This window comes from Coregonus lavaretus (genome assembly GCF_964263955.1).
Source record: "Coregonus lavaretus genome assembly, chromosome: 32".
NCBI lineage: Eukaryota > Metazoa > Chordata > Actinopteri > Salmoniformes > Salmonidae > Coregonus > Coregonus lavaretus.
In genome coordinates this window covers 36,091,572-36,103,793 of record NC_140019.1, presented here as the reverse complement: position 1 = coordinate 36,103,793, position 12,222 = coordinate 36,091,572, and the positions used below count along the sequence as shown (strand labels likewise).

General features: G+C 40.4%; 2 protein-coding genes across 5 annotated transcripts in view; one reads left to right on the top strand and one right to left on the bottom strand.

Moving 5' to 3' along the window:
- Positions 1-415: 415 nt before the first annotated feature.
- LOC311107530 (copper transport protein ATOX1-like) lies at positions 416-6,896 on the bottom strand. 2 transcript variants are annotated; one of them, XM_084150036.1, is made up of 4 exons: positions 6,571-6,896; positions 1,964-2,036; positions 1,623-1,779; positions 416-1,484 (listed from the first exon to the last, which is right to left on the bottom strand). In XM_084150036.1, the coding sequence occupies exons 1-3, from the start codon at positions 6,577-6,579 to the stop codon at positions 1,652-1,654; spliced, it is 210 nt and encodes a 69-aa protein (XP_084006162.1). In that variant the 5' UTR covers positions 6,580-6,896; the 3' UTR covers positions 416-1,484; positions 1,623-1,651. The 2 variants fall into 2 exon arrangements, with proteins under 2 accessions (XP_084006162.1, XP_084006163.1); XM_084150037.1 differs by having other exon boundaries at positions 853-1,462; positions 6,571-6,683.
- LOC311107529 (proton-coupled amino acid transporter 1-like) overlaps positions 6,271-12,222 on the top strand; it is a 49,929-nt gene continuing 43,977 nt past the window's right edge. Inside the window, exons 1-2 of one of the 3 annotated variants that reach the window (XM_084150033.1) lie at positions 6,271-6,338; positions 7,406-7,513. The gene's annotated coding sequence lies outside the window, so the exon portion shown is untranslated. Of the gene's footprint in view, positions 6,405-7,151; positions 7,514-12,222 lie in introns of those variants that run through there. The other 2 variants (XM_084150032.1, XM_084150034.1) reach the window with 2 other exon arrangements.

Sequence of the window (12,222 nt, the reverse complement as noted above, 5' to 3'; positions counted from 1 at the left end):
TGTATTACCAAAGATGGTTCCGGTTTTCATCGTTTTTTGTTTTATCCCTGCCAGTGGTCCTGTGTGCCAGTCCTGTAATCGTCTTCCTGGTGCCCGTCGAAGAGCAGTCACCACTGATGTTCAGATATCTTGGGTGGTCTTTCTACATCTGCTGTGCCACCCTCTTTTATGCATTGGTAGTGTCCGTCATCCTGGGACCTGTGGAAGGTCCCATTCGGTTTGTACCAACTTACACAGGGCTAGGGGAAGGTTAGCCTGTCACACTGTCTCAGAGACAGTATATACCGTGTCCCATACCATGTCTTCTTTAAAATGCACATTTCATTATTTTGTTTTCTAATAAACTACACATAGCTCTCGCCCCTTCAGAATTTGTACATGAAAAAGCTATAATATAATTTACAAACCCCAATCTACTAATTGCAGCTCAATTATTTATCTTTGATTAAAACTGTTGATGTTTGCATTTGCATGGCTGAAGGTACACGTCATTGTGCAAGACACTGAAGTCTAATTCCATGGAATTGCTGAAAGGGACAGATCCTCCTGTCAAATTAAACCAAAAACAAACACTACCACCAAGTGGCAGTTTCAACATGTAACATCATAATATCTGGCAAGACATCTCCACACTAAAATAATGTTTAAGTGGATATGTGACTCATCGAAAATATTATAGGAAGTTCTAAAACTTGTATGCTGCCCCCTTTTTTTTTATTGCATTTACAAATTAGCAATATTTTCAAGGGATAACAAACAGCTCTTTAGTCAAACCTTCTACGGAAGGCCGTCCTATGTATCAAAATAAAAAATAAGAGGACAGGTGCCTAGAATCACCTTTTTTTATTTGACATGTGGGTAAACATGAATTATATCTAGACAGTGACAGGAAAACGTAATACAGGATGATTGCCGTTTTCCCCCCAACTGTCCCAAATCAAGGTGAATAACAATAATTGCTTTTATTAAGACGAAACAGAGACGGCGATCTTACATGATTTTAACTTACCTGCAGTAGGACTAACATTAACCCATAGAGGTACATGCTCTATTTAATTATGCGCATCAATCATACGGGATATTCATAGTGGGTGTGTCCCAAACGGCACTCTATTCCCTATATGAGGTAAACAATCTGTCGTTCTGCCCCTGAGCAAGGCAGTTCACCCACTGTTCCCCAGGCGACGATGACGTGGATGTCGATTAAGGCAGCCCTCCGCACCTCTCTGATTCAGAGGGGTTTGGGTTTAATGCGGAAGACACATTTCAGCTGAATGCATTCAGTTGTCCCCCCTTTCCCTTACATATAGTGCCCTACGTTGGAACTGGACCCTTATGGTGACATTTGGGACGCATCAATAATTATGTTTAAATAACTGAAAGTGGACAACTTGGCAGAGCGAGCTCATTCCAGAGGTCCATGAAGACATGCCAGCAAGGTTCTTTCTTCTCATTGGTCATCCTTCATATCAACCAACCAACAGCTAACACACAGAAACAAGAACACGATTAGGCTAAAACAGGTTGCAATGGGGAGAAGAGAAAAGTAGGGATGGATGGAAGTTTGGTCGATATTTAATTGATTGTCACTTAATATATATTTAGAGAGAGAGAGAGTTCACCTGTTCTATAAAGGAAAGAGGATGATTCTTCACTTGGGGCCAATGTAGTTGGCTGCCTTTCCAGTCTTCTTCAGTGTTTCCAGAAGCACATCCGTATCCTTGTCAGACTCAATGAAAACCTTCTTGTTGGGGAGGTCGATCTCAAATTGGACACCACCTTACGCCAACAAATAAGACAGGAAAATATTTTTTTCAGGCAAGCCAGTCAATATGACAGAAGTAATCTATAATTGCTGAATGTAGCTAAACCAATGCACACCATTCTCAACAAAGTGTGTGTGTGTGTGTTGTTTAACATATGTTCCAGAAAGCTGGATCTGCTGTGAAATGTAGCTACTCACCCAGTTTATTGAGGACTCGGGTGACAGCACCAGAGCATCCCAAACATGTCATGTCCACAAAGAATTCGTGCTTCTGTGGGAATAATTCACAAACTGATTCATATTCCAGGGGGTCATGTGTCATTCTCATGCTAGTATGGGACAGCTAACCAGTTAGCAAGCAATGACTAGCTAAGCTAGCTAGCTATGTATTAGTCTGATTCATCAGGCTGTAATACACCAATTTGCATATACAGCCTGAAACTAATGCCTGCAAAATCATGTAAATGTTCCTTACAAGCCAGAATGTTGAATAAAATTACATTTAAAACTTACTCTACATCGGTTGTCTGTGCATTTTAATTTGTTCTTCAGCCACTTGAAATTCGAGACAAAATATCCACAGGAAAGTATTGTTTACAGTGAGGGAAAAAAGTATTTGATCCCCTGCTGATTTTGTACATTTGCCCACTGACAAAGACATGATCAGTCTATAATTTTAAAAGGTAGGTTTATTTGAACAGTGAGAGACAGAATAACAACAACAAAAATCCTGAAAAACGCATGAAAAAATGTTAGCAATTGATTTGCATTTTAATGAGGGAAATAAGTATTTGACCCCCTCTCAATCAGAAAGATTTATGGCTCCCAGGTGTATTTTATACAGGTAACAAGCTGAGATTAGGAACACACTCTTAAAGGGAGTGCTCCTAATCTCAGCTTGTTACCTGTATAAAAGACACCTGTCCACAGAAGCAATCAATCAATCAGATTCCAAACTCTCCACCATGGCCAAGACCAAAGATCTCTCCAAGGATGTCAGGGACAAGATTGTAGACCTACACAAGGCTGGAATGGGCTACAAGACCATCGCCAAGCAGCTTGTTGAGAAGGTGACAACAGTTGGTGCGATTATTCGCAAATGGAAGAAACACAAAAGAACTGTCAATCTCCCTCAGCCTGGGGCTCCATGCAAGATCTCACCTCGTGGAGTTGCAATGATCATGAGAACGGTGAGGAATCAGCCCAGAACTACACGGGAGGATCTTGTCAATGATCTCAAGGCAGCTGGGACCATAGTCACCAAGAAAACAATTGGTAACACACTACGCCGTGAAGGACTGAAATCCTGCAGCGCCCACAAGGTCCCCCTGCTCAAGAAAGCACATATACAGGGCCGTCTGAAGTTTGCCAATGAACATCTGAATGATTCAGAGGAGAACTGGGTGAAAGTGTTGTGGTCAGATGAGACCAAAATCGAGTTATTTGGCATCAACTCAACTCACCGTGTTTGGAGGAGGAGGAATGCTGCCTATGACCCCAAGAACACCATCCCCACCGTCAAACATGGAGGTGGAAACATTATGCTTTGGGAGTGTTTTTCTGCTAAGGGGACAGGACAACTTCACTGCATCAAAGGGACGATGGACGGGGCCATGTACCGTCAAATCTTGGGTGAGAACCTCCTTCCATTCAGCCAGGGCATTGAAAATGGGTCGTGGATGGGTATTCCAGCATGACAATGACCTAAAACACACGGCCAAGGCAACAAAGGAGTGGCTCAAGAAGAAGCACATTAAGGTCCTGGAGTGACATAGCCAGTCTCCAGACCTTAATCCCATAGAAAATCTGTGGAGGGAGCTGAAGGTTTTGAGTTGCCAAACGTCAGGCTCGAAACCTTAATGACTTGGAGAAGATCTGCAAAGAGGAGTGGGACAAAATCCCTCCTGAGATGTGTGCAAACCTGGTGGCCAACTACAAGAAACATCTGACCTCTGATTGCCAACAAGGGTTTTGCCACCAAGTACTAAGTCATGTTTTGCAGAGGGGTCAAATACTTATTTCCCTCATTAAAATGCAAATCAATTTATAACATTTCTGATTTTTTTCTGGATTTTTGGGTTGTTATTGTGTCTCTCACTCTTCAAATAAACCTACCATTAAAATTATAGACTGATCATGTCTTTGTCAGTGGGCAAACATACAAAATCAGCAGGGGATCAAATACTTTTTTCCCTCATTGTACCTATATAGCCCCACAGTGGAAGTGTCATAATACCCATAAAATCTAGCGGTCAAACAGGGAAATGGTTCCAATCGTTTTTCTACCATTCATTTTTCCCATAAGGGATTTTAGAAACACTTAAAATAAGGGCTGTGTTTCGTGTAGGCTTACCCTGGCGTGACGTATTGATAACCATGTAAATCTCTCTTGGACAAGGTGACTCTTATCAATATGTTCGGCTCTATTTACTCTCAGATTCGAACATGCTAATTAGCATAAAAGTAGACATCATGCAAAACTACAAATCCCAGCAGGCTCCTGCACATCATCTCTAGCTGACAGCTTTGCTAACAGGTATTGTGTCAATTTAAAACGTGCACAAGACAGTTCACAGAATTGTCCATTTAAAGAAATGTAACCAATTTATTCATTACTACATTTAGCTAACATTAGATAGTTAATCCAGAGATTAATACCTTTGCCTCGATGTGGCAGTCTCGTCCAGATCATCTTGGCATTTGTAGTTCTTTATAATAGCCACATTAGCATTTCATTTTGGGGGGGTAAATACAGGCGAATATATTTATAAAAGTCACCTTGTCCTAAAGATATTTGCATGGTTATCAAAACATCACACCAGGGTAAGCCTACACAAAACACAGCCCTTATTTTAAGGTTTCTAAAATCCCCTATAGGAAAAATGAATGGTGGAAAAATGATTGGAACCATTTCCCTGTTTGACCGCTAGGTTTTATGGGTATTGTGACTCATACTGTGGTACTCTACATTTTACATTTTAGTCATTTAGCAGACGCTCTTATCCAGAGCGATTTACAGGAGCAATTAGGGTTAAGTGCCTTGCTCAAGGGCACATTGACAGATTTTTCACCTAGTCAGCTCGGGGATTAGAACCAGCGACCTTTCGGTTACTGGCACTAACCACTAAGCTACCTGCCGACCCAAATATATATGGTTTGTTAGGCACCAAGGTAAAATTAGTTTTATATTGGATATTCGGTTCTCTCATCAATAGCTATTGAACCAAGCATGCCATGACAACAAAAATAGTATATTCTGAATAACCGGAGGATAGAGAACATTCCACACTTTTGTGTGAACTTTTAATTAAAAATCTGTTTCAAGTGGATTTCAATCTTCAAAAAAAATATTCAATTCAAAAACAGTGTTTTTATAGTTTACCTGAACCAGTATCTGTGTGTTAGAGACTCAGAAAGCTCAGATTCAAACTCCCATTCACTAGCTCTGCAAGAGTTATGTTCAAATACTTTTGATCACCAAATATGGATTCTCACTGAGCAACTATCTTCATTTACTCCCTTAAGGCCGGTATGTACTTCTAAAAAAGGTCTAAATAAAAATGTACAAACAACCGAAAAAATGCCTATTCGGCACCTCCAATCACTCGTTACTGCCACACACATGTCGGAAGTCTACAACAGCTGAATAGGCGCCAAATAGGCATTTTTTTTCAGTTGCTTGTACACTGAACAAAAATATAAACACAACATGTAAAGTGTTGGTCCCATGTTTCATCAGCTGAAATAAAAGATCCCAGAAATGTTCCATACGCACAAAAATATTATTTATCCGACGTGCATCAATCAATCAACATTGACTTCCCACAAGACTCCAGATATTACCCCCTTGAGGGGTGCCCTGATTCCGAAGAGAGACACGCGACACGTCAAACGTATCAAATCGGGTGAGACGTAACACACGTTCCTTCTGATCCTCAGAAAGCACAAAAAAATCTAAACCAGCCCGACTCTCGTGATCCTCACAGCCTTCACTCTACCCAGCACTCTCTCCACCAGTTTGGATTCCTCAAGATTGGTAATACGATCAGCTGCTCCTCATTTAATAACCGTACTCATACAAGATACGAAGAGACATTCTCAGCACTGTACACTACTTTGCTCCGCTTTCCATTATTTTGGACAATATTCCAATTCTCCTTGATTCTACCGCCAGGAGTATTTCTGTCTATAATAAAGCCCTTTTGTGGGGAAAAACTAATTCTCTTTGGCTGGTCCTGGCTCCCAAGTGGGTGGGCCTATGCCCTCCCAGGCCCACTCATGGCTGCGCCCCTGCCGAGTCATGTGAAATCCATAGATTAGGGTTTAATGAATTTATTTCAACTTAATGATTTCCTTACATGAACTCAGCAAAATCTTTGAAATTGTTGCTTTCTATTTTTGTTTAGTGTACATTTTTATTTAGACCTTTTTTGTAAGTATATATCCAGCGAAACTCCATATTTGGTGATTATCGAACGTATTTGGACAGTATTACGCTTGCAGAGCTGGTGAATGGGCGTTTGAATCTGAGCTTTCTGGGCGTTAGCGCTCTAACACACAGATACTGTTTCAGGTAAACAAGTTATACTTTCCTGTGGATATTTTGTCTTATGGACAAACCGCACAGACAACCGGTAGAGTACGTTTAAATATAATTGTATTAAACATTCTGGCTTGTAAGGAACATTTACACGATTTTGCAGGCATTCGTTTCAGGCTGTATATGTATCAAAGCACTGCAATCTCAGCACCTGCTAGCTACTAAGTTATGTAACAATAATGTGCGAATTTATTCAATAACTTACTGTCGTCATGTTGTGGTTGAGCGCAATCTAAATGGACTTTCGCCTCTTTCAAAGCTTGCACGACTAACTCGGTAGTGAATGTGTTGCTGCCCGGCTTTCTAGCTAGATACATCAAAGTTAGGGACCATCAACACTTTGCTAGATATTGGTGAAGGTAACTTTGCATTTGAGGCAACATTCATATGTATAAAGTTGGTGGGATGAGAGCACAATTGTACTGACTAATATAGTAGTTTGCAGAACACTTTACAATTACATTATTTTGGGTCGTTTTTTTCCCATAACTATTTTGCTGCATGTAACTCCTCCAGATCCCTTAACATGTCACACCGGAATGCGGAAGTAGTTTTTTTGCATTCTGTTTGGAACGTTTTGGAATTCTTTTTTTTAACCAAATATGAAACAATGACAGAGACCGCGAAAAAGTCACAGGTGGTGTCACAATAACAATAGATTCTTCCGCGCATTTTATTTATTTCAGATAATAATAATAAAAAAAAGACTAGCCCAGTTTGCGCCATGGGCGAACACGCAGCGCGCACGATTGTATCAACTTGGCCAATTCAATGTCTGTGGTGATGTTTCACGCCAGACAATCGGCATCATTTCACACTAACGATAATTGATTTAGCTAGTTTTGATGGAAATAGATAGTTTGCTTAACAAGACAGCTAGCTAGCTACAATATCAAGTAGCCAACATTCGATCAGCTGACATGCGCCATCTTTCAGATCATGTGACCAAACGCCCTGTGTGTCGGAAGTGGTCTTGAAATAGCTGGCATTAGCAGTTCACTTGTATTGAACCAGAAATTGATTCTTCCTCTCACATCCAGTACAATATCGACGTGGATGGTAGGAAAATTACTGCTCTGCCAAGAGATGCCCCTCCAGCGAACTCCTTTGATGTAAAGACTACCGAGGCAGGAATCACCGCTTTACAGGTGAGTTATCGTGAATGAATCATTAGATAACTACCTAGCTAGCTAATTAGCCAGGATTGGAGCATGCAAAACAAATTGATTGATGTTTTGTCAACTATCCAGCTGGAGGTGGTGTAGTTGTAAAATGTGATCAAACAATTCTGTTGTAACTTGATATAGGCTAGTTTGGCTGACGAATACAGCTCCAACAGAATGGTTTCTGATTATGGCTTTGAGACCTTACAAAAAAGATCGCAGTTTTGAAACTGCAGCAAAAGTGTAGTAGCTAGCTAACTGCAGTCGACTGTGGTATTTTGGACGCAGTAATTGCTGAATAAGTGCAGTTATCCTACACTCTTAACTGCAATATTTATTGTTAAGGGGAGGCCATAGCCTTGTTGGTCTAAAGTACCGTACCTAGCTAACGTTTATAATTTTTTTTACATTTTAGTCATTTAGCAGACGCTCTTATCCAGTGCGACTTACAGTTAGTGAGTGCATACATTTCCACACCTATAGCTTTTTTGGTCAGCTAGTACAATAAGTGGATAGCTGTGGGTAGGTAGCTACAGTAACTAACTGACAGCTACTGTGCCAAAGCCCTTTGGGGGGGTAATTCTGTTAATTGATTGATTCATTAATGTGTCCAGATAAAGGAATAATGAGGTCTGACATAATGTGCCAGTTTCTTCAACATTTTAGGCAAATCCAGGCATGTTTATATTCAGATGTAAAGCTAGGGCTAGTGGCATTTCCATGCAGTTTTATATATATAAAGATGTGTGTGTGTCACCAGATCTCATCTAGGACTGGCCAATATATATCTAATTAATGTTTTTGCAAGATATTCCAAATGCCTGTATTGCAAGAATCAAGTTCTCTTTTGATGTTTTATGAGTGTTTATGCCTGCTTCATGTTTTCTTTTTGGTGTCAACTCCTTCACTCCCCCTGTGCTGTGTGCATCTTCCCATTTACACCAGACATCCTATATATAATGATGTTCGTGTCTCTGCCCTAACAATGGGAGTCATTATCCCAAAGGCGGGAGGGCAGATGACAAGCTTAGGTCCAAAATAAGCCCATAGAAAAGCATGAGGCTTATTTTGAGAGCTTTTGGCCTTTTCCTCTGTTTAAACACTCACCAAGCCCCTGCCCGTCACAAAATCAAATCATCACATTTTATTTGCCACATGCTTCGTAAACAACAGGTGTAGACTAACAGTGAAACGCTTACTTACTGGTCCTTTTTCATCAATGTAGAGTTAAAGAAATGCAGAGAGAGAAATGAGAAATGATAATAGGAGGAATAAATACACAATGAGTAACGATTAACTTGGCTATATACACAGGGTACCAGTACAGAGTCGATGTGCAGGGCTATGAGGTAATTGAGGTAGATATGTACATATAGGTAGAGATAAAGTGACTAGGCAACAGGATAGATAATAAACAGTAACGGCAGCGTATGTTTTTGAGTCAAAAGAGTTGGTGCAAAAATGGTCAATGCAGATAGTCTGGGTACATATTGGTTAACTACTTAAGTAACTATGTAGCAGTCTTATGACCCAGGGGTAGAAGCTATTCAGGGTCCTGTTGGTTCCAGACTTGGTGCATTGGTACCACTTGCCATGCGGTAGCAGAGAGAACAGTCTATGACTAGGGTGGCTGGAGTCTTTGACAAATTTTAGGGCCTTCCTCTGACACCACCTGGTATAGAGGTCCTGGATGGCAGGAAGCTTGGCACCAGTGATGTACTGGGCCGTACGAACTACCTTCTGTAGCGCCTTTCGGACGGATGCCAAGCAGTTGCCATACCAAGCGGTGATGCAGCCAGTCAAGATGCTCTCAATGGTGCAGTTGTATAACATTTTAATGATCTAAAGGCTCATGCTGAATCTTTTCAGCCTCCTGAGGGGGAAGAGGCGTTGTCGTGTGCAACGCTGTCATCAAGGCAAAGGGTGGCTACTTAGAATCTCAAATATAAAATATATTTTGATTTGGTTAACACCTTTTTTGGTTACTACATGATTCCATATGTGTTATTTCATAGTTTTGATGTCTTCACTATTATTCTACAATGTAGAAAATAGTAAGAAATAAAAAACCCTAGAATGAGTAGGTGTGTCCAAACTTTGGACTGATATATATTCCCTTTATTTTTCCCTAACTCTACCTCTCCTAATTGGAGTAAACTAATGGACAACAACTCTTAGGCTTCTATAGCCAGTTTATACATACTATATACATTTTAAGGACACAGTATATTTTACAATAGTTATCTTTTGTTTGTTTTTAGTCCCATCCTTCAGCTACCCTCAACCCCTTGCATCTATCTCTGAAGACCATCCAGTTTTCATTTATATTTGCCATATTTTTCAACTGTGCTGTGATGTTTTAAAAAAAAAAGTTCTGAACCTATATACATTTTACGGACACAGTATATTTTACATTAGTAATCTTGTTTTTATTTTTAGTCCCACCCTTGAGACATAATTTTACTGTAATAGAGGAGAAGTTAACCTTTCTATCGATACCCTTTTTATATCTCAACTGCTCAAATTGTGGGCACTACTAAAACGGGAGTATCAATGAACATTGATTCTGGAAAAGTAATCCTCAGTTTGTCATGCACGGCATTGCGGTAACATGTACTGCAAGCAGCATTTTAGCCACAGACTGTTATACTAGCTGTCTAGTCTATTTTTATAAATGTGCAATAAGCATAAAACACAGTTATATAAGGATTTGGCAACTCGTTCTCATTCTGAGAAATGTGGTAGGCCACTTGATTTCAACATCTGAACAAAGTGGACAGGCTAGCATGCTGTTCAAACAGTTGGAGATGGACAGAAGGGTGGACAGAATTCAACTGTTCTGCCTTGTTAACTGGCAAATAGATCCAAGTTGGTTAAACTTGAAATATATAAAAGATTAGCTGGCTACTCACTAGAACGGGGGCTTGTGCTTGAGAGATTGTTTGTTTGAGACCTGTGTTAATTTTCTATAATGCCTGCTACAAGAAGTTAGTCATTATTAGTGAATGTGGATTATGCATGGTTCAGGTAAAATTTGTAACAAAAATGGCATTTTCATAGACACACTTGAAAGCCAGATCAGTAATTATTGCAAAAAAGCATGTTCAACTATTTTGATTAAATTATTAGTGGGTCTTATGGTTGTGAAAGGCTTATATTTAGCCTAGGTACATTTCACAAGCCCTGAATTCATTAGATTATTGCTGACTGTTTGAAATGCATTATATTTGACATTTTAATTGTACAACAAAGCTTTATTTAGAGGAGACATTAAAAAATATACTGTATATATTGTGAATCGCCTATACATTTGAAAATATATGTTTAGGCCATATCGTCCAGCCCTACTCTCAACCCCATTGAACACAAATGGGAGATTCTGGAGCGGCATCGAGACAGCGTTTTCCACCACAATGAACAAAACGCAGGTTGTCATTTATTGTCACGAGTCTTGCCCTGGAGGCAGGTCTGCAGAGTTGTCATAAAATCTGATTTTTATACCTAACCTTAATCCTAACATTAACCACACTGCTAACCCTAATGCCTAACCCTAACCTTAAATTAAGACCAAAACGCTCATTTCATGAGTTATTACAATATAGACTTTTTATTTTGCAGCTGGTACATCTAGCGGAAACCCCTCAGTTCTGCCTCCAGGACAAGACTCATGACAATAAACATCAACCTGCCAACAAAACACACTGATGGAAGTTCTTGTGGAAGAATGGTGCTCATGCCTCCAATAGAGTTCCAGACTAGGGATGCTGTTAACCGTTAGTCGCCGAAAATACATTTGACCGGTCATGTTTATCGGTCTATAGGCAATTTGCATAATTTTGTGGAATTAAATTGGCACGTGAGGAGCGGAATAGCCTACCACCTGTCAGTGTGATGAGGTGATGTTGGGAGTCAGGCGCAGGAGGGTAAATCACAGAATAACAGGCTTTATTCCGAAAATACAGAGTTGCGCAGTAATGCGTAAAAAAAACACGCCAGTGCGCAAAAACGGGTGCACTGGAAAATACAAGGCACACGGGGAGATATCCCGGCGATGCAAAAATACACGGAGCTTCAATGTCCTCCACAATAAACAATCACACACAAAGACAAGGGGGCAGAGGGAACACTTTATACAGGTACTGATGAGGGGATATGAACCAGGTGTGTGTGTGTGTGTGTGTGTGTGTGTGTAATAAACAAGACAAAACAAATGGAATGATGAGATGAGGAGCGGCAGTGGCTAGAAGGCCGGTGAAAACGACCTCCGAAGCCTGCCCGAACCAGGAGAGGAGGCGTGACAGTCAGACAGCGGGAGAGTAGCTCTTCAAATAGTCTGTAGGCTACTGGAGGGAATCCTGCTTTTGTAAGCCCAGATATTGCGCATCAAATAACAATTCTAAATGCAATCGTGATTTAAACTTTGGTGGCCACGATTTAAAAGGAGCTATTTTTATTTCTCAATTTCAACTCGTTTATTAAAGCGCGCCTCCAATTCGGCATTCGGATGCATAGGCTATAGCCTGCCTACCGTTCACTATCAGCGCGTCACCCACCACTTTGCAATGTGAGTTTGAGGCAGTATAATTGTTTGAAACCTGAACGTTTTACTTTACTTCAAATAATGAGGCGTGTCTGACCTTACTTCAAAGTAGCCTTGCGATAATCCATCCATAGAAACGTGGAGGCAATTATTT